The sequence below is a fragment of the Corvus brachyrhynchos genome, unplaced genomic scaffold (assembly GCF_000691975.1).
Source record: "Corvus brachyrhynchos isolate BGI_N302 unplaced genomic scaffold, ASM69197v1 scaffold53, whole genome shotgun sequence".
NCBI classification, from domain to species: Eukaryota; Metazoa; Chordata; class Aves; order Passeriformes; family Corvidae; genus Corvus; species Corvus brachyrhynchos.
The window spans coordinates 2,171,433-2,198,000 of record NW_008237681.1 but is presented as its reverse complement, the minus strand read 5'-3'; the positions used below and the strand labels follow the sequence as shown (position 1 = coordinate 2,198,000).

The 26,568-nt window shown below is 40.2% G+C and overlaps 1 protein-coding gene across 2 annotated transcripts in view; it reads left to right on the top strand.

The window, feature by feature from the left end:
* LRRC3B (leucine rich repeat containing 3B) overlaps nt 1–18,722 on the top strand; it is a 23,020-nt gene extending 4,298 nt beyond the window's left edge. Inside the window, exons 1-2 of one of the 2 annotated variants that reach the window (XM_008631972.2) lie at nt 8,350–15,980; nt 17,458–18,722. In XM_008631972.2, the coding sequence (XP_008630194.1) occupies nt 17,623–18,402 (780 nt within the window). In that variant the 5' untranslated portion in view covers nt 8,350–15,980; nt 17,458–17,622 and the 3' untranslated portion in view covers nt 18,403–18,722. Of the gene's footprint in view, nt 1–8,349; nt 15,981–17,457 lie in introns of those variants that run through there. The other variant, XM_017732098.1, reaches the window with a different exon arrangement.
* Nucleotides 18,723–26,568: the final 7,846 nt, after the last annotated feature.

Here is a 26,568-nt window from a genome sequence, read left to right as displayed (position 1 = left end):
TGAGCATGTGCCACTGATGGGGGGCATAGTTTAGTCAGCCCTGCCCTTGAAAGAGATATTGGACATCTGCACTGACTGAGAGCTGAGGAGCCACCCATCCTCAGCAGTGTTCCTTTACCTTTCCAGCATGGCTCCTTCAGATTTAAGTTCATAATAACTTTTTAAAAGCCTTTCCATTCCTTAGATTCCATAAACAGCCAGTGATTCTCAGGGTGTTGCACAGCACTTAGGGCTCAGCCTAGCATCACGTGGAGGTCTGCTGGGGTTGCTCCGCATCCTGCATGTAAGTGGGAATGGCTCTGCATGGGAACTGTGGCACTACCTCAAAGCTAGTGGGAGGCTGCAAGTGTTGCAGTAATTATTCCCAAGAGTAGCTGTACCCGCTTTTGGGCTGCTTTCTGCTGGCACTGTTACACAAAAAAGGTTGTTTATTGTCCTCAGCATTTCTGCTGTTGTCATCACAACTTGTTAAGTCAGAATTGCAATGTATGTGTCTGTTCATGGTAGACCTTTCATAACATAGCCCACATTGGGTGTCTTGTCTGAAAAACGCATTGCACGATCTCACCACCACCATTTGACCTTCTGCTTCAGATCATTGCTAAGTTCCTGAGTGTGAGCCCAGCCAAGCAGCATTCAGTGGGGCCACCTTGTTCATCTGTTCATAAGGAGCTGCAACCTTTAGTGCACTGAAGAAGCACCTTCTCTGTTTCGCAGAGAGCTGACTGAAAGCTCCAGGAGGAGGAACTGCTGAAGAAAAAGTACTGTCTTTTTGGAAAGACAGAAAAATGCCAATATTGTTTGAATTCTGTCTTTTGATTAAAATTTTTCATATTGTATAACATTTTATACACATTTTAAATTTTTTCAATTTTTTAAAAATTCATATTTAATAAAGAAAACATGTATGTTCCAATAACACTAAAATATCCATCAAAATTTTAGTAGCAGTATTGATACAAATGCTATGAAAAATGCAGAAGAAATAAGAAACTACCTAACTGAAAGAATGCCACTGTATAGGGAAATAAATTATTTTTTCCTCTTCATCAAACTTTGAGTCATGTCCTATTTTAATGAGTAAAGGTAGGATGTAGCATTTTTCCTGGGAAATACTTGGATAACTTTAAATAAAATATGTACTAACGTGTTATAAATAGTCTTCTTTTCCCTCTCATTTTACTACTAAAATGGATTTTAAGAGAAGCCTAGTTATTTATTTTGTTATTAATAAATGATTGCCTTACTAAGGCAGATGTTACAGTCTTTGATGGAGAACTAATCATTCATTCTTAATGGAGCTTTTTGTACAGCCATGAAAATAACTTTATAATATGAAATGATGATCTGGTGGGTTAATATTGTAGATGAACCTGTAAGACACCTCCTGGATCGATGGTTGATTTGCCCACTCCTCCCTGTTTGGAGAGGTCTTTTGCCAAAGTGCACTTCTGTGTGCAACTTTTTGAAGAATTCTAGGGTGGTAATTGCAAAATGACAGCTTTTTGGTGGAAAGAGAAAGGAGTGGTTTTATATCCTAATGAAAAGTAAAGCAGACCCATCATTGTAGCTTTTAAGGGCTATTGAGGCTCGTGCCCCAAGGACCCAGTGTGTGTGGCACCACTTCATTACAGAAGCTTAATCTGTTTTGTTGTGCTTGAGCTAGTCTGTTATCCTCATTGTCCAGTGAGGAAGGGCAGGATGGAGCTGGAGGACACCTTTGCCAGACTGAAAGCAAGAAGGGAAGCAGTCAGGAGTGCAGGAGTGCTCAGATCTGAACCAGCTTATGAAGATGGCTGCCTGTTGCTGCAGCACTGTGGCACTGCATCTATGGCAACTAAGGAAAGGAGAATAAGATAATGTTTCCCGTGATGGGAAACATAAGGAAAAAGATTTGGAAATGCTACTCTCAAGTGATACAGTTTGGTTTACTCTTTGTTTTGCTGTTCTTCATAGTATGTAGCCTGGGACTCGGTAACAGTGTTGTTTAGGCCATTCGGACTTCTTTGGATGTCCTGGACTCTTGACTTGCATTTAGATGTGGGAATGGAATGCATAAGAGGTAAAGGTGCCTTTGAAAAAAGGAGGACAGTTAACAGGGTGCTTTTCATTATTGACTCCTTCTCTGTGAAGATGTGTAAATATGGGGAAAGATGACATTCACCATACCACTGCATCTCTCTCTATTGTGTTACTCAATAGAATGTTGATGCTGCTGCTGGTGGGCTGTTTCATGGTTTGTCATGTAGTCCCAGAAAGATGGTATAATTCATAGAACTTGCTAAGGCTTGGCAGTTTCGCTGAGCTCCAGGTTGTAAGGAGTTCACCCATCGGCTTGTGAGCCAATGTGGTCTCTCATGTGAAACTCCCACATCTGGCTTCCTCCCTTCATGGTGAGTGCACAGCCCTGAGAGTAACTTCTGGTTTTCTGTCTTCTTTGCTCTTCCTGCAATTCCACGGGCTCATCTGTTAGCCTTAAACTTTCCTGTAGGTACCACTGCTTTTCTAGTCTCTGTCTTTTTGTCCTTGAATTAGTAGTCCTCCCACTGAGACAAAGACTTTCTTTGTAGCTGGGCCATCTCTATGAAGAGTCCCTAAACCCTAATGTTTGCTTCTGACAGAGGAAAAAAGTGAGTGAGTTGCTTTGAATTCATATGCTTTTATTTGGGGCAAACAAAAGGGCAAACCAAAGAAACAAACAAAAAAGAGGCAAGTGACAAATAAAGCAAACAGATAAAAAATGTCTTAATTTCAAAAGAATATCCATTATGTTTTGCCATTATGTTTCATTACTTCTCCATTACTCTTTTTTTTTTTAAGAAATTGTTTCAGGAGAGTAAATAGAAGTCTTGTTTTACCAACCAGTGACCAGACCATTTTAGGAAAGTGTGACACAAGTGATGCTTACTGGCAGAAAAAGCCACCATCATAGTTGTGCTCAACACACCTCACTGAGAGTAGCTGTTGCTTCAGGAACTTGAGGAGAAGCAGGGAAGAAGGAGGGTGTATGTGTGCCACGTGCCAGGCACAGATTCCCTTTGCTTTGATTTGACTTTTATACATTTTACTAGAAATGAGTGGGTTAGTGACTGGGCAGGGATCACAGATGACACACTGGGGCTTGGCACACCAAGGAAAACCTGAGGCCACTTGGACTCCTGTACTGAGTGAAAAAATTCAACTTTATGGCTCTCCTGGAGTCTGACTGAAATAAGACTGGTAGTAAACAACTTATGTGCTAATAGCAGGGTGCCTTAGCGTGCAGGTGGTTTGGAACAGAAGTGAGTGCCTTTAAGCATTGTTTTATGGTCTTGTGCATTTCAGACTGAAAAATGGCCACAAGCTTTATTACTTTAATATTAACACTTTTTCATTACTCTCTCCCTCCTTGCTCCTGCAAACTGCTGCACTCATCCATTATAGTGACTTTTTTCCCTTTCACCTGGTGTTTTTCACAGCGTGAGAGACATGGGTGGTAGGAGGGACAGTTGAGGACATAATGGCACCTCATCTGTTGCCGAGTGAAGCCAAAGCCCAGGCTGCCGCCAGATAACCTGTTGAGGTAACTTGCGGAGCCCTCAACGCTGACAGCATCCCTCCTGCCTTTAGTGCTGCTTTCCAGTGACCTACAAGGGGACTGCACCTCCGGTGAGACCTTTTCCAATTAGGTTTTTCCATCCTCCCTCCTGCTCCTTGGTGGCAGGGCCTTTGCAGTGCAGATGTTGTTATCCATTCTTTCCCAGCCCTTGCGATCAGCTATTTCCACTGCATTTGCCACTGAGGGCTGTGTGCCAGGATGTTTTAAAATTGGGAAACAAGCAGCAGTGATTCACAGGATCGAATTTGCCCTGCTTTCTCCTGCAATGTGGAAAAACGGTGTTAAAAAGTTTTTTTAAAAATCCTATTCTTATATTCTCTTTCCCATTCCAAGTATGTCAAGTTTATCTCAGTGCCAGTACCAACTGTAACCAGAGTTAAATAAGCCTTCCTGTTAGCTCTGCTTGAGTTTCACTTTTCAACAAGCCTTAGTAAAATAAATCATGTCCCACACATCTTTAAATTTCATTATCATGACCTAACTTAATTTGCTACAAATTATTTCTACCTGAGCTTCTTCAGCTGTGAACTTGCAGCCTCGAGTGTCTTGCTTATTGGATCATTGCCCAGGTAATCAAGATTTTTTTTTTCCTTCACAACTCCTGCTTTTTGTATCAGCTAGGTCTGCCAAAGTCAACTTGGCTGTATAACCTCAGAGGGGACACACAAAGACCTGATGTGTTCTTGTCTTTAAAAGAACAGTTTTATTGAACCAAGTTTCGGACTGTTCCTGTTGTGCTCTAATGCTGCTGATAAAGACCTCTTTTCCCTTAGAATAAATGTGACCTCAAGGGTTTGTTCTCCTCTTGGAGGTAGTCATTGCAACACTTTCTTTTGGCTCTTCCTTCCTTTTGTTTTCTGCTTGGGAAAAGCGACTGACTGACTGGAAAATCTCTGCACACTCAGTGACGAGCAGCTGTGCCTTGTTTTTTGGGTTTTTTTGCACAGCTGGATTCCATGTCTGATAAAGGCTGGTATTTATTTCCACTGAGAAAAGCAGATTTCTTTTTTCTTTAGAGCTGTTCCTTTCATTTAGCAATTGGTGATAACTTTTATTTCAGCACCGTGAACACTGAAGGGTTGCTTGCCTCTCAGCAAGCTGATGAGTTGCAAACAGGCTGAAGATTTTTGCTGAGTAAGGGTCAGAAAACCCTTAAAGAATTTCAGCCTGCAACCTCAAGTTGTAATAACGACTTGCTATCATTGTATGTCCTCAGAAGAGAAACTTACACTGCAAGTTTTTTATTACTTTGGAAAAGTACTACATGGTTTAAAAAAATTAAATAAATAAATTACCTGACTTCCTGGGAAGCCTTGGGGATGCTCCAGAGCACTTATTTCAAAATGAAAACATGCTGATTGTTGCTTAGATGTAACACATGTAATTTGAGAAGTTCTTTAATGGCAGCTGAGGGCCTGATGTAACCCACCAGCAGATTAGAAAATAGCCAGTTTGTCTGACTTTCATTTGGAGAAGTGGTAACATGCAACTGTTTATGATGAACAGTGGAACACTGTCTTTCAATACAGCCTTTCTTTTGAAAACAGATGGTCTTGCTTGGTGTCTGGATCATGGTGGAGCAGATATGTCTGCTAGAGTAGTTTGACTCTTATGGTGGATGTTGATACAGGATGGTGCAAGAACAGTGGGCACAAAAGGTACTGTCCTGGGCACACAGAAGTCTTCTCAGTTCAGACGTGCTTCAGTCTGACCTAAATTTTTTGGGTTCAATATGAGGTTTACTGGTAAAATGACACGTCATGTGGTAGGCAGGGGGTCAGATTAGATGATCTAATGGCTCCATCTGGCCTTAAATTCTTAATTAGGGAAGTGCTGCCAGCACAAAATGGCACTGAAGCTTTACACTGTTAGATTTTGCTTGCTTGGGAGATCCTCATCTGAAACAGGGCTAGAGAAGATGTACTTAGGGTAGTTTTTTTGCTCAGCTTCTAATGGTAGTAGCTGCCAGCAGAGCTAAAAGTGGGGGTCCTGATGGGAACCTGGTGATCTCGCTTTTCATGGAAGTACAAAAGCCCTGTGTCTTACTATTCCAGAATACCACATGTTGAGCTTTTAGAGTTATAATGATATCTAAATATAGAAAGAAAATCTATTATTAGGATTAAAAAAAAAAAAAAAAGAGGTAAGTTTCTCTGGGAAGCTGATGAAAAAGAAATTACAGTTATTTGAAGCTGCTCATGGATTGAAATATTAAAAGTGGGGATGTGTTTTTTGTGGTGGGTGGTTTGATACAGTAGACATTTATGATACCTTTGCTTGACACCTTTGGTGCAGAAATGGGAATTACATTTTGTGTACGTGTGGTGTTGTAGATGTGCTCTTGGCGCTCTCATTATGCAAGTGGCAGTGTGCAGGTGTAATACCCATTGGCACAGCAAAACCAGCATCACTGATCAGCCAGTTTCTTTGGCAAGCCTAAATGGCTTGTAGTTAACTCAGTGTGTCGCTTGATTCTGGAAGGTCACTCAAATGTCTTTTAAAGTTGCTTAATTGCTTATTGATCTCATAATTATTCTATACTTGTCTCTTTTGCTATTTTCTAAATTGTGTTGATAGGTCACAATTTCATTTGTAGAAGGTTGTGGTTTTGTGGTGTTAAACATTCACTTTTAAGTTTAGAGCTTTTAATTGGAAGTTTCAAACTTTGGTTTCTTTTATATGCTGGTACACATTCTATTTTTCTTTCATTTTTCTAAATGAGTTCTCTACTTCTGCATGCTTCTTTAAGGTCCTGTTAATATATAGCGAGTGTATTTCAAAGCACAAGGAGCTGAATTAATAACTGCTGAGGTACTATATTTTAACTGCTGTCCCCTTTTGCTAGTTTATTGTGAGCGATTGAATCTCTGACCCAGACCGCCAGGGAATCTGAATCGTTTATTCAAAGGAGTGAGTTGGTTTTATACACTTTTCTAAGGCACAGCATTTCCTTATATGGCGTGCCCTATCCCATGTTGCCACATCAGCAGCACACTTTCTCAGAGTCCTTCTATGGGTGGTCACTCGCTGCTCACCCATCTGTCAGCTCCCGGCAGGCTCCTCAATGTAGGGCTCTGCCACATGACACCTCCTTCCCCCAGGGTCTGGTGGAGACAAGCCTCTGTGTGCTGCCATGTGCTCCTTTGTGCTGCCATGTGTCTCTGCAGGCAGGTTTTACAGCTCACAACCCAATTCTACCTTATAATTCCCCATAGTTTATCTTGTGGGGTTTTTCTCCTCTTTAAGATTATTTCAGAGTAATTGCTCTGGAATTATGTTCTTTTTCTTTCTCATCTCATCTTGTGTATTACTATTATTCAGGTTGCTTCATTTTAGTAATAGCTTCTACTGGCTTCTTTCCTTGCAAATTCCTTGTGCAATGGATTACTGCTCTATGTTTGTGTCACTGGGCAGTCGTGCAAGGAGAGAAACAGCCTTGGTTTCCTGGGGTTTAACACAACAGGATAATGTAGACCCAGTTAAAAGCAAGCGTTTGTGAAACTGGTGCTGAACTGTCACTGTGGTAATTCCTCTGCTCAAATCTGTATTTCCTGTTGAACTGTCTAACCTAAGAAATGGTTTCATCTGTGGTGACCCGTTGTAGTTCCTGGGAACCTCCTCTGTGACAGAGTGTCAGCTGGATAAAGCAACTTTCAGCAGTGCTCTGCTTCGTTCTCCTTCTCCCCATCTTACTTTGGAGTCTGCAGCACCTCTGTTGCAGGACTCCCTGGTGCCCAGGTGTCTGCTGCCAGCAGCTGTCTTGCTGCTGGTTTGGGCAACTGATGGCAGCTTTGCAGAGCCCCAAGCATGCTCCTTGCTGAGCGGTCCCCTCAGGTTTGCACACTTATTTCTGCCCTGCTGACTTTATTCTCAGCACAGCCTCCGCAGCCTAATTACAGCTTCTCTCCTCTACTAAGTTGCAGGAGCATTTGGATGAACCTCAAATGACCCTAAAGATCACAGTACACAGAACCAAATAAGTGCCCTTAAAAGTGGAAGAAAGGTCTCTAAGTGGTCCTAATCTTGCTTATCTTTGCAAGGTGGTTCCTTAAAGGCCTATCAGTTTCTGATAACACAGTTTTGTTACCAGGGGTTAGATTTACACTTTGCAAAAATAGAATGAGATTTTCAACTGGGCAAGGACACCATCTGCAGTCACCAGATGCAGTTATCAAGATTAAATTGCAAGACTTGCCACTGATTATGCTGGTAATCATTGAGGTAATCAGTGTAATTATCTTGAGATCAAGACAACATTTTCTCTGATCTGATAGATTCTGCCAAATTAAGTTGAAGGAGCGTCCATCATTAGCTACTGGAAAGAGTATGGCTCCAACTGGGCACTTGTCTGTTTCACTCTGATTTTGTAATATGGGAGAAAAATAAATCGGCAAATATTGTGAAATTGATGTTTTATGATGAAAACATTTTCCATTGGATTATATCAGATTTCTTGAAAATCTACTGCATTGCTTATTCATGAAAGGTTCCTAGGTATTCTCTTCATAACCAGACTTCAGAAAACACTTTAGTCTGGATCTCTTTACCCAAGGAAGATGAAGTATTTCCACTTCAGGTTATTTTAAGCTTTCAGAGTATATTTTTTTTTCTACTATAGATCATATGGAGGATTGACTCAGCTGCAATTGGAAAGGATTTTCTTGCCAAACAGAATGGTTGTTGATGTTTTCTCAGAAAATGTGACTGAGACTTGGTAGAATGTAATCCCAAACTCTTAAAAATGTTTTTTACTCTAAAGCACACTAATAATCTAGAAACAAATGATGTGGCTTTGGAGAACTCTTCACAAGTAGTCATTTGTGTGTGTTGGAGCATTTTCCTTTAGCATCTGTACTGTGGTTCTTCATGTTCTTATATAGTGGTAAAAAAATCTTTTTGCAGATGTGTTTGCAGTAACTGGCATAACTTGAGCCTTTGTTCATTTCTTCTATAGGTTGTCAAGACAATTTCCTCCAAATATAGTGATAAATGAAGTCAAAGATTATAATGTATCTTATATCTTATGCCTTTCATTTTTAACCTGCTTTATGTTGCCACTACTTATGCACTGTGAGCGTATGTAATGTTTTCTTTGCTTTTTCAAATGGCATAGATGTGCATACAAAATGCTTTTTATATTTCCCATCAGGGTATTGCTCAGGGAAGGGACGGGAGCCTTCTGTAGTCTATGTCAGATGAAGAGGATGCAGGAGATAACAAGGAAAATTAGGCAGCACTGAATACCTTCTAAAAAGCAAGTGATTCAATCTTTGTTAAGGCTCAAAAGAAGGAGGTCTAACAGCATCCCCAATAGCTGTTTCTTTAATTTCCAGCAAGTTGCCAAATTTCATTCCAAGAAATATGTTGCCACAGAAGACTTCCAAGAGCAAAGCATCATAGGAAAGTTAGGAGATGATTGGTAATATTTTTCTGTCATTATATCTGCTAAGCTCTACACGATTATTTTTCAGCTGAGAGTTATGAAATCATTCCTGACTTGACGTGAAAAGGATAAAAAGTCAGATACATTTTTTAACATGAACCCAACCCATCAGTCTTAAAGTGCTGTTTCATTTGCCCACACAGTATAATTAAGATGTTAATCTGTAATAAGGAGTGATACATTCAGTGATCTCACAATCAGAAAGTAATTATAGCTTAAAATGTTCATTTGGCTCTCCTCAACCATTTTATTACTCTGTGACAGTTAAGGGAGGCCATTCATAGCTCAGGATCTATAAACCTTTACCTACACACTTTGCTTCTACAACTGGAAGTGGTTTGCCATGAGCAGTTATATATAGATGCCTATACTGGAAGTTTTTTGGGAACAAAATGTTGATTGGCATTCTGAGAATAGGGGAGGATATTATAGGTTGAGTACATTTGATGTTTTATTAGATAATTAATCCATTATGTAGTGTAAGTTCAGGCTCACACTGATTAATCACGACATTTCAATTATTCATAGAATCAGTGATCTTTTGCACCCCTTTTTCCCAACCTCATTTGCCGTTGGCTTCTATTAATTTCTCTTTTTACTGCTTTAGGATTTTTCATCTTGCCATGTTCTGAAATCCTGGAACTTTTCCGCTGGTGGAGATTTTCATCTGGGAATTTAAATCACCGGGCACCTTGCAAGCAGCTCGTGGCACCTCTCTGGTTTGGTGCTTCATAGCATGTTAACTGCCTACCTTCAAGGTAGCTGAGCTGTGAGGCAGCCAGGCCTCCACGACTGAGGAGCGACAGGGAGAGATGCGTGAAAGACACAGGTTGTCCTGGGACTCCAAACCAAGTTCTTGTTTCATCTGCTAAATGGAATTTCCTCATGTTGTCCTGGAGCCATGGAGAAGGTTGAGTTGCCTGGCTCAGAGTCCGTCTGTGCAGCTAGTGAGATTGCCCTTGGCCGTGGTGTGCTGACAGTACACAAGTGGCATTGTTTTAAAGGATTGTATTATTTTTTTAGAGGAATTCACTTGGTACCCATGAAATTTTGTTGTTCTGTAGTACACAGACAGCACAGAGGTCAGAAGTGGCTGTTGTGTTCTCCTTTGGGTCCTGCAGCTCCTGCCCAGCTCCAGGTCACAAGTGTCATCACTTTGCAGCTCAGTACCCACTCAGTCAGTCAGTCACATTGCCGTGCTGTAGTTTTATTATATATCCATAGGGAAGTGAAAAAAACCTGCAACTTCTTATTTTTACATCAATCTTCTTGAGTTTTTAACATTTGTGGGCTAATTCAGCCTGCAGATGTTGGTGGAGCCAGGCAGGATTTTCATGGAGGTTTTTCCCCAATGTGCACAGACTCTGTTGGCCTCCAGAGGTTCAGCTGCTCTCAGACCTGGCACACAGGTGCACAGGACAGCCCAGTGTGCAGCTTACTGGGAGGTCTGTGTTTACCAGTAGTGTAAGATTCATTAAGGGTAGGATATATATATAAAAATAGTTCTTTCTCTAGATATCTTTTCTGATTTAACTCTTCTTAAATATGCCATTAGCAATTGTTTGGGAGTAGTGGTGGAAAATCTCTTTGTTTGGGTTCATGTAAAATTGTCCCGTCCTCAGTCCTCCAGCAAACTGGACTTTTCATGTTGGATAATCACCTGTTAATTTTAGCCTATAATCTCCATGTGATGGCTGTCTTGTCAATACTAATTGCAAGGTAATATTTTTAGAGACAAAGTAGTATGTGTTTTTTTATGACAATGGGGAAAAAAAGAGGAGTAAAAAGTCATAAAATACAGCTCTATGGATGTGGGATAGTAAGGTGGGGGGTGTGTGTGCGTTTTGTAACAAGCAGACTGGCATTAGAGGAAGCGGAACTCATGGGAAACAATGTATTAGAAAGGGGCGTATTTTCTATTTCAATGGTTAGATTGCTAAACCTGATGTAAGCCAAAAATATTTAATATGGCAAAGTTAAGACCTGTTTTAATAGAAAATAGAAAACTAGATTTATCAATGGGCATCTTTTCTATAAACCAACATAGTCAATGTCTTAAAGGAGGGAAAAAAGTTATAATAATGTCAGGTCTTTCAAAGCTATAAAACATCTCAGTAATTTTCTGGAAGTCAGTTAAAATAATGATCTTTTTACAGTGCTTCATTTAATGGATTTTTAGTTATAAAATTTTAATATTTATTCAAAGTGCAAGTTTGCTTTAAAGATGTCTAAACAAAGAGCCCTGTAGGAGTCTTATTTCCTGGACTTTTCTAATTCTGTATCAAAATTCCGATGCTGGCACGCAAGAAAGTTGTTACTCTGAAGGGTGGGACTTTACTTAGACCAGGCTTGAAAAGTTGAGCTGATTTTCAGGGATCTCTTGAGGTCTTACTGGGAGCTGATAGCTTCTTTTGAAGGCAGTAGAGCTGCCCACAGAAATAGGAGCTGTCTCTGGGTTCATATATGAATTGTATGGGCTGTACGGGAGGAGGATGGGAGGCACCCTGACATGTGCAGTGCATCTCTGATGTGGAGGGTCAGCGGTTTTTCTGAGGGATGCCTTCAGTATTAACAGAGGACACAGTGATGTTTGTTGTGGACTCTGTGATTCCAAGGAGTGTGGAGCTCTGCGGTGCCATTTGGGATCCATTTTCAAATGAGGGCTTCTCTGGGTACTGTGCCTAAAGCTAGTAGCGAGGTCACTTAAGCTTTACAGTGGTACATCCTCAGAAACATGGTAAGCCTTAGCAGGTGAATTGTGCATAAGTCCTTATGATCCACATTCTTGGGAAGGTGGTTGTACATATTTTTTTCCAATTTTTCTGGTGGTTGAAAAGTGACAGACCAGACAGATTGAGTACAGTCATGATGCAGCCAACAGCTCACCCCCTGTGGTTGATCCGTTGGCTTCTTCCTTTTCCCTGTTCTGATCTTGCCTCCTTGTTTGAGCGCATAAGCGACAATAACAAGAAATTCCTTTCTCATCATGGAGCCTTCAGTAACCTTAAGTACAAACTGTGTGTGCAGTTGCCGAGTATTAGTAGTTAGCTGTGACCCCTTTGACATTGCTGGAGTAATAGATGCAATCTTTTTCATCAGTGGATCCAGCTTTGAAGAGGAGACATTATTCTAGTACCTTATGTTATTGGTAGGGAAAATGGAGTTGCTATCACTGCATTTCCTTCACAGTGAGACATCTGTGCTGTGTGCAGCCCTTTTTTGCACGTGCTAGAGGATGGTGTAGTTGCTCGAATGCCAGTGAAGACATAATTTATTATTGTTATTAATTGTGGGATCTGCAGAAGTGATCGTGCATGAGATGGAAGTATCACTTGACATAAGAGATCAGCAGTAAAAACCCTTTGTAGCCAGACTTTCTGACCCTAGAAGCCACATAAAACTCTCTAGGTTTGTAGGCTGCCAGCTATGCTCTCTCACTTTCAGGACTGTGCTTTAGCTGCAGCTTGATGCCACAGCACCTTCAGTCTTTTTTTCCTCAGAATCCCATAATACTGTATCCCACAGAAAGAGCAAAAGAATATCTTCCAAAATATCTGCAATATTTATCCAGTTTTTATTGCTAGGAGGGTGTGTTCTGCACAATGCCTGTACTTGTCAGCTTATGGAATGAAGATGCTTTTAGGATGAGATCTTTTTCCATTTTCCCATTTTTTCTTGTTTGTGAATTATAACTACAACTCTCTTGTCACTGAGGAGTCCTTACAACCTGTGATCTGGTGAAGGCCAGGGTGCTACTGACAGCAGAGAGCTGCTGCTTATTCTTCCCATCAGTGTTTGACAAGCAGGCAAAACGAATGAGGATGCTGTGTGTGAGTTTGGGGGCTCTTATGCTGGCATGCGCCTGTTGGACCCAGTTCTACAGACTTAATTTGTGGCCCTCATTCTGTGATTTACAACAGGAATCTTCCCATAAAGACTTCCATATTAAATACTTTGGATCATGGCTTTGTCTTTATCATGTGAGATCTCGCTTGATGAAGAGCTGTCAGGAGAAGGGTGGTGGTCTTGGTTTTTCCTCAACAGAAATGTTTGGGAGTTCACCTGACACTGTCTGAGAACTCAGTTGAAATTCCACTTAGAAGCGTTGTCATATTGGAGCAACTTGAACAAAGATACTTGACTGTCACAGGTAATGTTTGTAATGCTAGAAGGTAATCTTTGAAGGACCCTAATAAAATGTAGATACACAATGTGTGGAGAGGGCATCTGATGAACAAAGAGGGAGTAAATCCCTTTCTCACATCTGAAACATACAAATTTGCAGGAAGTGTGTCATCAACAAGTGGCTCTGCTGATGTCACCTGAGGGCTGAGGTGGTTGTGTGTGTGTTCAAAATACTATAGGCAGAAAACCTCTCAAGGTTGATCGTAGTCTCTGCTTTAGAGTCATCTGAGAGAAGTGGCTGGCCCTCAAGTGCAAGGATTTGGTAGCTGTTCCATTCTCACATTTTATGAAGGGAGGGGATGTATGAATACTTGAATAATGACCAAAGCTGCCATGTGGACTCTGAAAGTCTCTACACCACAGTAGAAACCCCTTCCCCTAGTCAGACATCTTTATTTATACGTATATTATCGATTCTCTTTTTATGCACCTTTTATTGTCTTAGTATTGTCCTAAACAACAAAACGTCTCAGTCTGTGTCATTTTTCGGCTGTTCTGTGTGATGGTTATAGGATTTCCTATCCTCCTATATCTTTCTCTGAAGACAAAACAGCATAAATTAATATTGCAGGCAGTCTTGTCCTGGGCTTTCTGTGTGACTTCGGGCCCGCTTTCTGTATCGGTAGTTGGAAGCACTAATGCTTCCTTCCATCACTAGTTTCTTGTGCGAGAAGTTATTAATCAAATAGATAATTTAGTAGTGTTGCATTCAGGAGCTAAGTCTCTGCGCCTTGTTTGCAGTAAAGACAAACACTTGCAAGTACCTGATACCTGAAGCTCGGTAGAAATCTCACTGTGTATTAAAAGCAATGTGCTTTCCCTGGGGATTTCAGGATTTGTACATTTTCTTACATCGTTGGATGTTAGCACTGAGTGAATGGTCTTGGGGGAGCTTGAGAAGAGGAAGCCTTGGAAACCTGTTTAAATTGCAAGACTGTAAAGAACTCTTCTGTGCAATCTTCCATATTATTCCCCTGCAATATTTGACTTGGCATTAGGTATTCTGTGTTTGTACTTGTATTTTAGAAATGTACACAAAAAGCCTTTTTATACCATGCTGCTACCAGCGTTCCTGGTATTGCTGTCATTTCCCTGTGCCTTCATTCACTTTTTAATTTATTTTTATTTTTTTTCTTTATTTGCAGATTTATAATTAATTCATATATTTATTTTAATTCTGTGTCTTTCATCCCTTTGTCTGTAATCATTGGTGTTTCTGTCTGGTATATCTCTCTTATGTTTGTTCCAACTTTGACACCTTCTTTATTTATTGTGTTCCAAGCAGAGGAAATTAGATACAGCTCAAGAAGCCACAGATCTTCCTATTTGCTTTAGAAATATGTAGATCCTAGTTTTCTTTTCTTTTTTTGCAGTCATTAGAAGTAAAGAAAGTTCTTGTTATAAGTTTATTGTTGAAACCTAAATCTCAGATATCCCTTGGATTGGATATTCTGAAGCAAACAAAGCTCTGTTTACCCTGACTGATGCTCAGTCCCGTTGGGTTTCTTCTGGTTGATTTACTGGGAATTTGCTGAGCTTTGTTCTTATTCAGACAAGTTTTGTTGACTGGGTTGTTAATTACAGGTTTAAATTTGTATTTGCTCTATCTAACATCTTAAAACATTGTGAGATTTTCTCCTCTCTATGTTCATTTGCTTAGTTAGGCCTTTAGAAGAGGCATTGCTTCATTAAACACTATCCTGCTTAGTCTGTAATGGCTCTACTTCTTCCACTCTAAACACATTAATACACTAAATAGTTTCATTTGTCTCCAGTGGGATGAGGTTGTTCCACATTGTCTTTGGTGCTTGGGGCCTCTTTGATACATGATCTTTGGTGGCATAACAGTATTGTGGAGAACTCGGCAGAGTCCATGCTGTAATTACAGGTTGACAGGGTTTTTTAAGCCTGTAATGAAGCAAATTTGATACTTATTTGTCACACTGTGATGAGAACAGTATGAATTTTATGATTCTATAAAATTAAGCACCCGAGACTACTTCAGGTCTTTGCTCTTTCTCCCCCAGTCTCTTCCTGCAGTAGTACTCCAGTGTCGGCAGTGGGAAGCCACTGTGTACAAGAAGTAGGTGATGAGATGATGCTCATTCTGTGGTGATGAGCTGGACCCCTCATCTACTCTTTTGGTGCAGCAGCACAGTAGTGAGACACGTGAACATGAAGGGAAAAGAAAATAGGTGGCTGTTTTTCCAAGGGACAGGCTGTCCTGCCACAGCACCCAGGGCTGCTGGAGGGAGCAGCAGATTGCCAGCACTGAGTGCCAGGGGGAGCAGCTGCCAGCTCCAGCTTGGCCTCTGAATGGGCTGCACATTTTAGCAAGTACTTAGCGCTTCTGGGTAGGCTGGGAAAAAACAACTTCTGGAGCTTATCTCCTTTGATAGCCGATTTCTGTCTGGTCTGAAGAGCAGGCACTGCAATGAACAAAGAGCCAAAGGGAGAAATGGGAAGGCTGCACCCACTGCAACAGGTCTCTTTCATGTAAACCTTGTTTTTTCCATAGAGGTCATGAAGGATTTTGTTGACTTTGGAGGTGCTACCTCACTTCTCTCTCCTCAAAGGGAGCTTTTCATGCTCTGCTTGGTTCCCTTCTAAATATTTTCATGTTTCCAGGGTTAACTTCATAATATCTCATTGCTAACAATTACATTTCATTTTAATTTCAGAGTAGAAGTTTTATGGAATCCAAGTGTAAGCTTTCTGTTTAGGTTCTTGGGCAATCACTGATTTGAACAATAGGTAAGTTGAAGATTAGTGGTGATACACTACTCTCTGCGGTAGTTGCAGTGAGAGTATGCGGAGCTTTTGCCATTCCCAAGCCGTGGAGTAATCACAAGTAATGTACATGCTGTTAAGTCTGGTTTGGGTTGTTTTATTTTTCTTTTCCTGTGGGGTAACTGACATACTGAGCCTCAGCAAAAAGGGTTAAATATAACTTGAGCTATGAGTTTGAAATTATTGCTTGACACATCTGATCCATATTACTGCAGTGTGTCAGCAGCTGCAGTTGGTATGTCAGTTTTGCAAGCAAAAAAGTGATTGCAATGCAATTTCTTCCTTTTCATGTAAAATCACACATCTCCTCCGTGCAGAGATTTTCTTGTTCAGTGGACTACAGTGTGGATTTAGAAAAAAACATAATTCATTTATATGTAAATACAACCTGAAGGCTACACATATCTGAGCTTCTACAAAGACAGAGAGCATGTACATGAAAACAAATGGACCTGTTGTTGTTAGAAATTCATAGTTTACCATAATAGGGGGGGGCAGGAAGGGTTGTCTTTGAAACCATATAGGTCAGCATTTCAGACTTCTGTATTTGTGTTCCAGTTAAAGGAGAAAATGGAAAAGCTTCTGGATGTTTGCTATTTTAAAGCCAGCTTGAGGGGGGAGAAGCAGAAACAGTATTTTTCATATGTGCTATTAGCCAATGACATGCCGTGAATAAGACATTTTAATGTTTGGCTCCTATATGTTTCATGAGTTTTATTTGTTTTGGAGGGTGGGGTATGTGAGTTTTTGGCAATTCTCCCATTGCTTTTTCTCTTTGTTACATGAAAACAAAATTTTCAAAAAAAATGGAAGTCAAAATTATGTCTATGGGTCTCACAAAATGCTGGGACGTACAAGAAATCCAGCATCCTTAAGCAAAAGAGAAGGAGGGGGAGACAGACAAGGAGATGAATGACTGTGGTGTCTTGCAGTAGCATTTGGTTTACCTGATTTTTGTTCCTTGATAGAGTAAAAATATTTCCTTGCTGAGGTACTTTGACTTGGACTTAAAATAGCATAAATTATTTTGAGAGAAGTTCACATTAACCACCACAAATTCCTCACTTAAGCTGTCATTGTTGCTGGAGATACAAGTCTTAGCTCCTATCAATGCATCTTCTACTTCAGCAAGGAAAAATGCAATTTAGTTTTACAGCTGTTTTAGAAGAGTCTGTGATAAAAGCAAACCAGTGCCTTCTCTAATAAGTATTAAAGACCAAACCTCTGCAATTTGTTGTAAGTGTAGTCTATCCTCTTAAAAATGTCCTGGGGATTTATGCACTAAACTCAGATTAATGCTAATAGGAGTTACCTAAGATAATAGATCATTTAATTAGTGTGGCATTTCCCTTTAACATCTTTTTATTTCTATTTTTTTAATGAAAACAGAGTTAGGATTGGAGTTTATGGTATAAAGAACTTTTTTCCTTCTTCTCTGTAGGCGTGCTTCTAAGAAGTGTATTGACCATGAGGAAGCCCACGTGTTAGTAACCAGTTTTTACTAATCCCACCGAAGAAAATGAAGCCATGTTTCAGCTTTGCCGAGCCTTTTCCCACCCTGTTGGCTGAATGAGAAATGGTCGCGTGATTATGCTGACAGCCCAGCATGCATTTGGTAGACCTGTGGTTAACTCGTTCCCTCTCCATGTGTCTGCTCTTACAAAGTTTTGTCCTCATGATACTGTGCTTTCATTCTGCCAGTATGTGCCCAAAAGGCTGCCTCTGTTCCCACTCCGGAGGTCTGAACGTCAGCTGTAGCAATGCAAACCTCAAGGAAATACCCAGAGATCTTCCTCCAGAAACAGTCTTACTTTATTTGGACTCCAATCAGATAACATCTATCCCCAACGAAATTTTTAAGGACTTGCACCAACTGAGAGTCCTCAATTTATCAAAAAATGGGATTGAGTTTATAGATGAACATGCCTTTAAAGGGGTGGCAGAAACCTTGCAGACTCTGGATTTGTCCGACAACCGGATTAAAAGCGTGCACAAAAACGCTTTCAACAACCTAAAGGCCAGGGCCAGAATCGCCAACAACCCCTGGCACTGTGACTGCACGCTGCAGCAGGTGCTGCGGAGCATGGCCTCCAACCACGAGACGGCCAACAACGTCATCTGCAAGACCTCTGTGCTGGACGAGCACGCGGGGAGACCCTTCCTCAACGCTGCCAACGACGCCGACCTCTGCAACCTCCCTAAAAAGACTACTGACTACGCCATGCTGGTCACCATGTTTGGCTGGTTCACCATGGTGATCTCATACGTAGTTTACTACGTCCGGCAGAACCAGGAGGATGCAAGGAGGCACCTTGAGTACTTGAAATCCCTGCCAAGCAGGCAAAAGAAACCAGATGAAGCCGATGACATTAGCACTGTGGTATAGTATTCTGAATACAATGACTGCCTTTGTGATGGAAACTAGAGTCGGATGACACTAGAACCAGAGGTTTACTTCTAACATTCATTGTAAACATTAAGACTTTTGGGGCTTTTTTTTTTCCTGTTTATCTGAATTATGCCACTGTTGAGCTTTCTGACAGAAAGTTTTGTCCAGGTGGTATACTTCAATTATTTCTCTGGTGGTACCCTAAAGCAAGTGAATTAATATGTAAACATTAGTTTAGACCCATTCCACTATTTAATAATGAAATTTATTTTTTTAATTTAAAAACCAAATAAAAGCTTAAATTTGAACCATGTAAAGCAGAGTAATTTATTGATAAGAAATCTGTCCAGTGCCGAAGCACTCTTGGTTTGTTCAGTGCTCGCGATGTAGAAGAGAGGAGCGACGATGAAGTGGGCTGTGAGAGGTCCAGGAGTGGAGGGTCCCTGAAGGGCATGTCTCACCCATGGGTGCAAGGTGAGCAGCTGGTGGGCTGCCTGCCACGACGGGAAAGGGGCACAGTGTGGGCAGAGTGTAAGGGACTGATGCTTGGTTAACCTCTTGGAGGGCGTTCCAGCAGTGCTTGGGAGGAGGCAACCTGGAGGAACTACTCCTCAGGACATCGAAGAGAGGTAAGCTGGGGGCATGTGGTGGGTTTTCATCTTAACACCACTTACTGCCTTGTATGAGCTCCAGGCAGGTGACCTTGGCACTGGGGAGTACAGCAAGAAGGCACCAGCAAGCTTAGTATGCTGTTCAAACTAGAGTACCACTAGTGATAATTAAAAAAATAAATAAATCTGGTGGGTTTAAGCTGTATATTAGTTCATAACTAAATGTAACGTCTATTTTTTAGGGAGCAGCCTTTAAAAAAAAGTGAAGGAAATAAATGAATGTACAGGCTAGGTATATTCTATTGTGTGTTAGGATATATGTGTTTTTGTATGATTTTGTGGCTAAGCGTTTGGGAAAATAGAAAGTCCACATGTGGTTAAACTCAGCCTTGCATATGAAATGGATATTTTAAATCTCTGCTGTCTTTAAAAACACAGTGTTTTTCTCTTTTCATAGATAAAGTTTTCAAAGGGAACAAATTCACAAGAATGTATTTCTCTTGTCCTTTATTACCATAATAAAATGATGCTTGTCTCTGGGTCCCCATAGATCCAGTCTAACTGACATTGGAATATGTATTACAGAAGGGTGGATTAAAAAATGTATAAAATGCTGCTTTGCAAGAAAAAGTGCTAAAGGTCAGCCTTAAAAAATTTTAAAAACCCTCCAGATTAATCTCTCCCACTAGTTTATCCATTATTTCTGTTACAGTTCTGTTACGAGGGCAGAAGCTTGTTTATCTTGCTTTTTTCAGCACACTGTTAAAAAAAAATAGCTAAAATTTGTTTCAAAGCAAGTGAGAGAACAGGAAAAAAAAAGGACTTTTTTTTTAAATGGACATGGAGTCAACTTTTTATATCATCTTTGCACTTTTTTGTCCTCTTTGTAGGGTGAGTCCTTGTGACCAACTTAGCTGTTTGCATATCTCCATGAGCAGTTTTTGGCAAATTGAGACAATGTTAATGTTTGTAAAGGGCACAGTCTGTCCATAAAATATCCACTGTCTGATATTTCCATCCCTGCCACCAACTCCCTTAATAAAAGTTTTATTTTCTAAGGAGAGGCAGTTGTTGATTACACATCCTCCTTAGTTGGCACTTTGTACTTTCTTGTTTCCAAGCTCTATCTGAATATCTACCCCAGCCTCCCAAGCGCTGTATGGCCTCCTGCAGGACGCAAAAGCAGTAGGGTTAAATACACATCTGAATCTGAAGACAGCAGATAAAATGTTATACTGTACTGGCAGTGTAACAAACTACTTAACAAGATATGTAGTGTCTCTGTGTAGGCTGAGCAAAATTACTTCCTGATGTAATTCCCCTAATTTCTCTGAAATTTCCTTCAGAGTAAACTTGGTCTCATTTCTACTGCTGTGTTCCCCAAGCAATACTTAGGATCCCAGTTAATATGCTACTTTTGGAAAAAACAGGGAGAACTAGCTAAAAGATGGCTCTAAGCTAGAGGTACTAACAATCAAGAATTTGGTGTTGTTTATTCACAGCTGAATGCAGGAATTTCGTCAGAACATTTGGACAAAATTATTTACACAACATTTAAGAAAATCTGGTCAGTTTTAAAACACTTTAAAAACACTTGGCAGGTTTTAAATTGATTTGAAGCAACATTTTCAAAAATAACCCCCTTTTCCAGAACTAACTAACAAAAATATAAATAATTTATCTTTAGATTTTCTGGTTTTCTACCTTATTACTTGATACATGAGACAGGATCTAGAGCTGGTACAGTTTTACCACAGCTGAACTTCTGGCTCTACATCTTTAAATTCTGACCCAAACAAATTTAAACTAATTTAAGCATTACTCTGTAGAAATGCTTTGGAGGGATGGTTCCAAGAAAAGAAGATGCTTGTTTTTATTGTGTTTACTTCACACCTTTCTTTCCAAAACTACTGTCTCTAGAAAAGCCTACCTGCTGCCCTTTGAAGTCAATGGCACAAACTTTTAAACTTTGATAAAGTTAAACAAGGAGTTATTTCATTTGCAAAACCAATTTTGCTGAGAAATGAGTAATTTGGTATATTTTTATCTGTGATACTTTAAGCATGTAAATACAGATGAGAGGAAATGAGTGTTTCCTTATTCACAGGAGATAGCATATGATAGAAAATACAAAGGGACATACATAACACAGTGATTTTTTTTTCTTTTCAGTTAAGATGTTTCAGGAAAAGTAGAGCTGGGGCTTAATAGCTTAAATGTGATTAATTTCTCTACCCTGATTTTCTTATAGAAAACATCCCTATTTTTGTTTCTAAGTGGTGAAAGATAACTCTCTCAACATTAGTTTTTTCTTAAAACTAATGGTGATTTTTCTCTGCTAATTTTCTAGTGTTATTATGCTCTGTGGGTAAGAGCTGTGGTAGTGCATTTGGTCTGTGTATATTAAGGCTTAGGCTTTATGTTTTAATTTATTCTCAGTTTGGTACACTATGAAATACAGATATCTTCACTGTTAATGTACATTATATTCTTAAGTCTTTGGTAGCAAGATTTTGCACTGCAATTTCAATAAATTTCAGGGGTTGAGTATGAACATGAAGATATGGTGATCCATGTTCTGGTCTTCCCAGGGAGAAAAGAAGAGAACAGAATTTTTGTTTACCAAATAGATGCCATGCAGAAAATCTACCACGTTTGTTTTTCAGCTTGAAAGGGGCAAATCGTAAGCATTAGAAAGCAAAAAAAGGAAAGGAAAAGGAGCAGCTGGAGGCCGAAACACTTGAAGGTGTCATGGAGTCTTGCAGCATGTTTAGATGTGCAGTGGGGTCTCGGAATGAATCTAAATCGATTTTAAAAAGGGTGTCCCTCTACTTCCACACCTGGAAAAAGAGTTAAACAAGCTAAACAAGAGTAAATGAGATTTGTTTTAAAAATGGTCTTTACACTTTAGGAGGGAAGTCTAAAGAAGGAAAATATAGGAGGATATAAATTCTGGTGGGATTGCATGTAAAGCCATAGTATGGGCAAAACAAATGGGAGCATTTTTTTCCTAAGCAAGTGAGAAACAGGAGTCCCACTTTAGCAAGAGCCTAGAGTTAATAGGGTGTTAAGGGATCACTGTGATTAGATAGGGCAAATGTTTTGAAAGAAACTGGGCTAGCATTTGAGGAGGAGAAAAATTCATCCTATCAATTAGTTGCTGGTTAAAAGATAAGAAACAAAAGTAAGAAGAAATCATGTGTTGGCTTGAAGGAGAATGGTTACTGAAATTTCTGAGGTGTCCCACAGAAATCAGAATGGGAGCAATGCTGTACAGTGTATTCCTGGGTGATGTACAGAAGGGAGTTGATAGTGAGCTGATAACATTTGTGGGTTATAAACAGTTATGGAGGGCAGTCCAGCCTACAGCTAACTGTGAAGAAATACAGAAGGTTCTCACATTTCTAAGCTGGCAGATGATGATATAAAAAAGTTCAGATTGGGTGTGAATAATTACAAAGTGCTGCAGATGGCACATCTGAACATGAGGATATTCTCTAAATTGGCTGTAATCAAATGGAAAAAAACATCTTGGAGGCACAGTGGGAAGCTCTTCAATGACAAACACCAAAAATTATTAGGAGGGAAATAATCACACAGCATGTTGGAATGGCATGATAAACCACTGAATAAAATCTGCAATGAACACACATCTGGAGCATTGCATTTCAGTTCAGGTTCTCCTTGTCTTCAAGAAAAATAAACTTACCTCTGAAGTACTGAATATGTAGAAGAAGATAATAAGATAATCAAGGATATGAAGTTGTTTCCATAGGAGAAGACATATAACATCCCCAGTCATGGAGGTGAGATGCCATTAGAACTCATTATAGTAACTGGAGTAGTAAACAAAAGGGAAATTCAGAAGACCTGATCTCTGTTTCTTGCATCAGAAAACAGCAGTCTGGTAAGACAGTATCAGGCAATGAATGCTGGGGGGTTTTTTAAACATTTTTGTAGAGTTCATGCATTTAAATAATAAAGTACAGGTTACTGTAGAGAAGAAAACATATTCAAAGGTAAGACTCCACAAATTCTTGGAAGTTAAGCTTGTTAGCAGTTAACAATGCTAACATTCTATAGATACAATTCTCCACAAGGAAAGTCCTTGCTCATCCCAGGAAGCAGGGGTAGTTTCCCTAGGAAAGGCTCACAGGTCTGTGGTCCTCTTACTCTCTGAGGTGCTGCTGTGGGTGTTTGTTGAGGAAGGGAAGGTGAGCTTGATTCGTATGGCACCGATGCTCTCAGTATGTCCGGCGGGATGCAAATCAAGCTGCCTCCCTGAGAAGCAGGAGAGGGCATTTGTAGTGCAGAGGAGGATATTTCCCATGCATGGAGTGGGAATGAAGTCCAGGAAAGGCAAAATCCCACTTAAATGTTGGTGTCTACTCACTGTGAATTGCAGCACGAGCTGCTGGACAAGGTTTGAGCACTCTGTGCTGAGTTGTGCCAAGACTGTTAACTAAAGGAGTGACAGCTTTCCACTGGGAATCTGTGGAAAAATTAATTCAAAGACCTTGCCTGACATATCAAGGCAAATTGATACTACTCTTACAGCTCACCTGGTGGTCCATCTAAAAAGGATCAGAATTTCTCTGCAGGTTCTTCATTAAAACAAGTCTAAGGACTTGTTTTTCATGAAGAAATCCCTTCATCGTTGTTTCAAGTGAAAACTGGTGTGATTCTTCTTGAAAGTGTAAGTACTTCAACAGTGCCACTTAAGACAGGGAAATGCCCTGGAAGCTTTGGTTTTGTTTTGCCCAAGTCAATCTGAGGAGTGAAACCCACCGAAAAGCCTCAAACACAGCATATCCACGCTGAACCATAGCAATATGTGCAGGAGGTGTTTTTTGCATGCCAGTACATCCATGAGTATGTACATGTGCACGGCATCCATACATCTCTCAAGTTCACTCATATTTCCCTGCGGTTAGTCGTGTGCATGACTGTGTCAGCTGTACATACACATGCATGCAAATAAAACAGGATCTCCCTTGGATGCTTTCATTTGCCCTATTTGATCACGAAAAAGGTTGCTTTGTTGCTTTGAAGCCATGATTCATGCTGCATTTAAGCCAAGTACACCTCCATCCTCAGCCTTTCACAATGCTTCCTGATCCCAGTACCAGCTACACAGAATGTGGAAGAAAATGAGCTAACACTGGCACAGCTCATCCTCTTTCTGAGATCCTTAGTCACATCCATTGGCTACCATATAAAGCTATTACAGATCTTTGTGAACAACCGTTTGTTTTCCTGATGACTCAGAAAGTAATACAACTTCCTAGAGAGCAAGATATTTAGGTGGATGATGTAATGCCTTCTAGCTCATAAGGAACAGCCCCGTTTGTGAAAACCAGAGGGTGCAAGTGCAGCTCATGTTCCTGGATCAGTTCTCCTCTTCTGCACTTGTAAATGAGTAGGTTCTTGGCAGTACAAGTGTGTTTGGCTGTGTTTTTCTCCTAGGAGATAGTTATGGCCCTTGGAGGAGATTCCTTGAGATGGCTGTGAGCCTGAATATGGCCGCTAATTCCAAAAGCAACTCCAGAATGAAAAATGAGATGGTTTTAAGCTTTCCCTGCTGCAAGGAAACTTGAGAAGCAGTTAAGTATTTGGGAAATCAAACATCTGTATTATTTTTAATGCTGTTGTGAGGTTTTAAATGTATGTCCTGAGCGTCCTGCTGCTTTGGTGGGGCAGTCTGCAAGCATATTTCATAACAAAGCAGCAATCTCCATATCCTGTTAGTGGCAGATTAAACTGGACATTGAGGAAAAACCCCCAAAACCAAAACACAACACCACCACTAACCACAACAACAAAACCCAAATAAGCAAAAAAACCAACCAAACAAAAAGTCCATATGTTAAGCTGTCTGTTTAGGTATCTTCATCCTTCACAATTAGTAGTCACTGGCTCATAAACAAAGAGTTTGTGATCTCCTGAATTCTTCATAGCTCTATCTTAATTTGGAAGACTAGGTCTGCTTAAATACATCTGCCCTAACACTGGTAGTGTATGACCTGACACTACTCATATTTAAATGGAGGTGGAAGTTGAACATATTAGCTAAACCTTGTCTGCGCTGAGGTCTGTTTGTATGCCTGTCTGCACATCTGTAAAAAATCCCTTTAGGTATATATTAGAAAAATATACATTTTCTTTACATAGATGTGGTTATAAAATTATGCTCTTTCAGATATGATTTGGAAGTCTTTAATATATAAAAGCAAGGAAAAAATTGAGAAGGAAAAACAGACTCCAGAACTTTCAGGTTGTCTTCAGACATCAAAGCTGGACAAAAAGGAGAGAAAAAAAAGCCCTATCAAAACCTATTCTTTTTTTCTTCCTTTGAGGATTAGCTTTGTGCTCAATGCTGCATTTCATGGTTTACCAATTTTTTTTTTCTGTACCTAAGCCAGATTAACATTCACTTTCAGCAAAGTTTCTTATAAATGGAGTTCTTAGCTACAAAGAATACTGAGACGTCACGTTGTCTGAAAAAAAAGCTGTGACTGCAACAAATAAGCCCTCTAGGCAATACCTCTATACCCTGTTAATTAAATTTAGTGGCAAAGGAAAAGAATTGTTGAATTAAGGTAATACTAGAGAGATTTCAGGTTCTCGAGTAGATGCTGGCTTTTATGTTCTTAATGTGACTGTATATGGGGCAACCAACACACCTTTTCATTATTCTGTTTCAGAAGTGATGGGTCTGGTTGCTGTTACAGAACACAAAACCCATTGTCCCTTTCTTCGTGTAGCCTCTAAGGACAAGAGCTTTGGGGAACGCCGTATCTGGGAAATGCCACCCTGAGAGCAGTTTGTTCAGAGTCTCACCTCAGCTGTGTTGGTTTAGGCCACCTGTAAAAGGAGGGATCCTGCTGTTTGGATGACATCTGTGAACCCTCTCCCTCCTGAAGTTACTTGGCTTACTGCTAGTAGCAGATACATCACAGGTCAGGATCCCAGACTGCTCATCCTTTAAAACCATAGGGAGCTTGCTTTCCTTCAGAATGATACAAGTTCAGTTTGGTACATTGTAGTGGTTTGGTCCAAAATACTCATTACTGTTTATCTTCTGTGAGATAAGAATTAGGAGAAATGCAAAGCAGGCACCAAACTTGAAAGAATATAAAGAAGTTTATTAACAGACCTAAAAGAAGGGGAAAAAAAAAAATTATACCACCTTCAGAACTCTCCTCCTCCCCCCACCTTCCTCCCTTCTCCCACTGACAATGTGAAAAGACAACCCTTAACATGTTCAGTCTGTTTACCACTGCCATAATAACCTTGTTTAATCCATTTAGAAAGAGAAGTCTCTTCTTGCTCATGCTATGAAAACAGTATCACAACGAGACAGCCACCCACTTCCAAATATTGTTCAGTCCATTTAGGAAGAGGAGTCTCTCTGCCTGCATGTGAGTCCCTTCCCCCGACTTGCAGCTTGTTCAAGGTCACACACAGATAGCAATTGGTTTTCCCGCGTTCGAGGGTCCACTCTTGAAGTTTTTGGGGTACAATTTTAAGGTTGAGCCGTTCAGAAACAAAA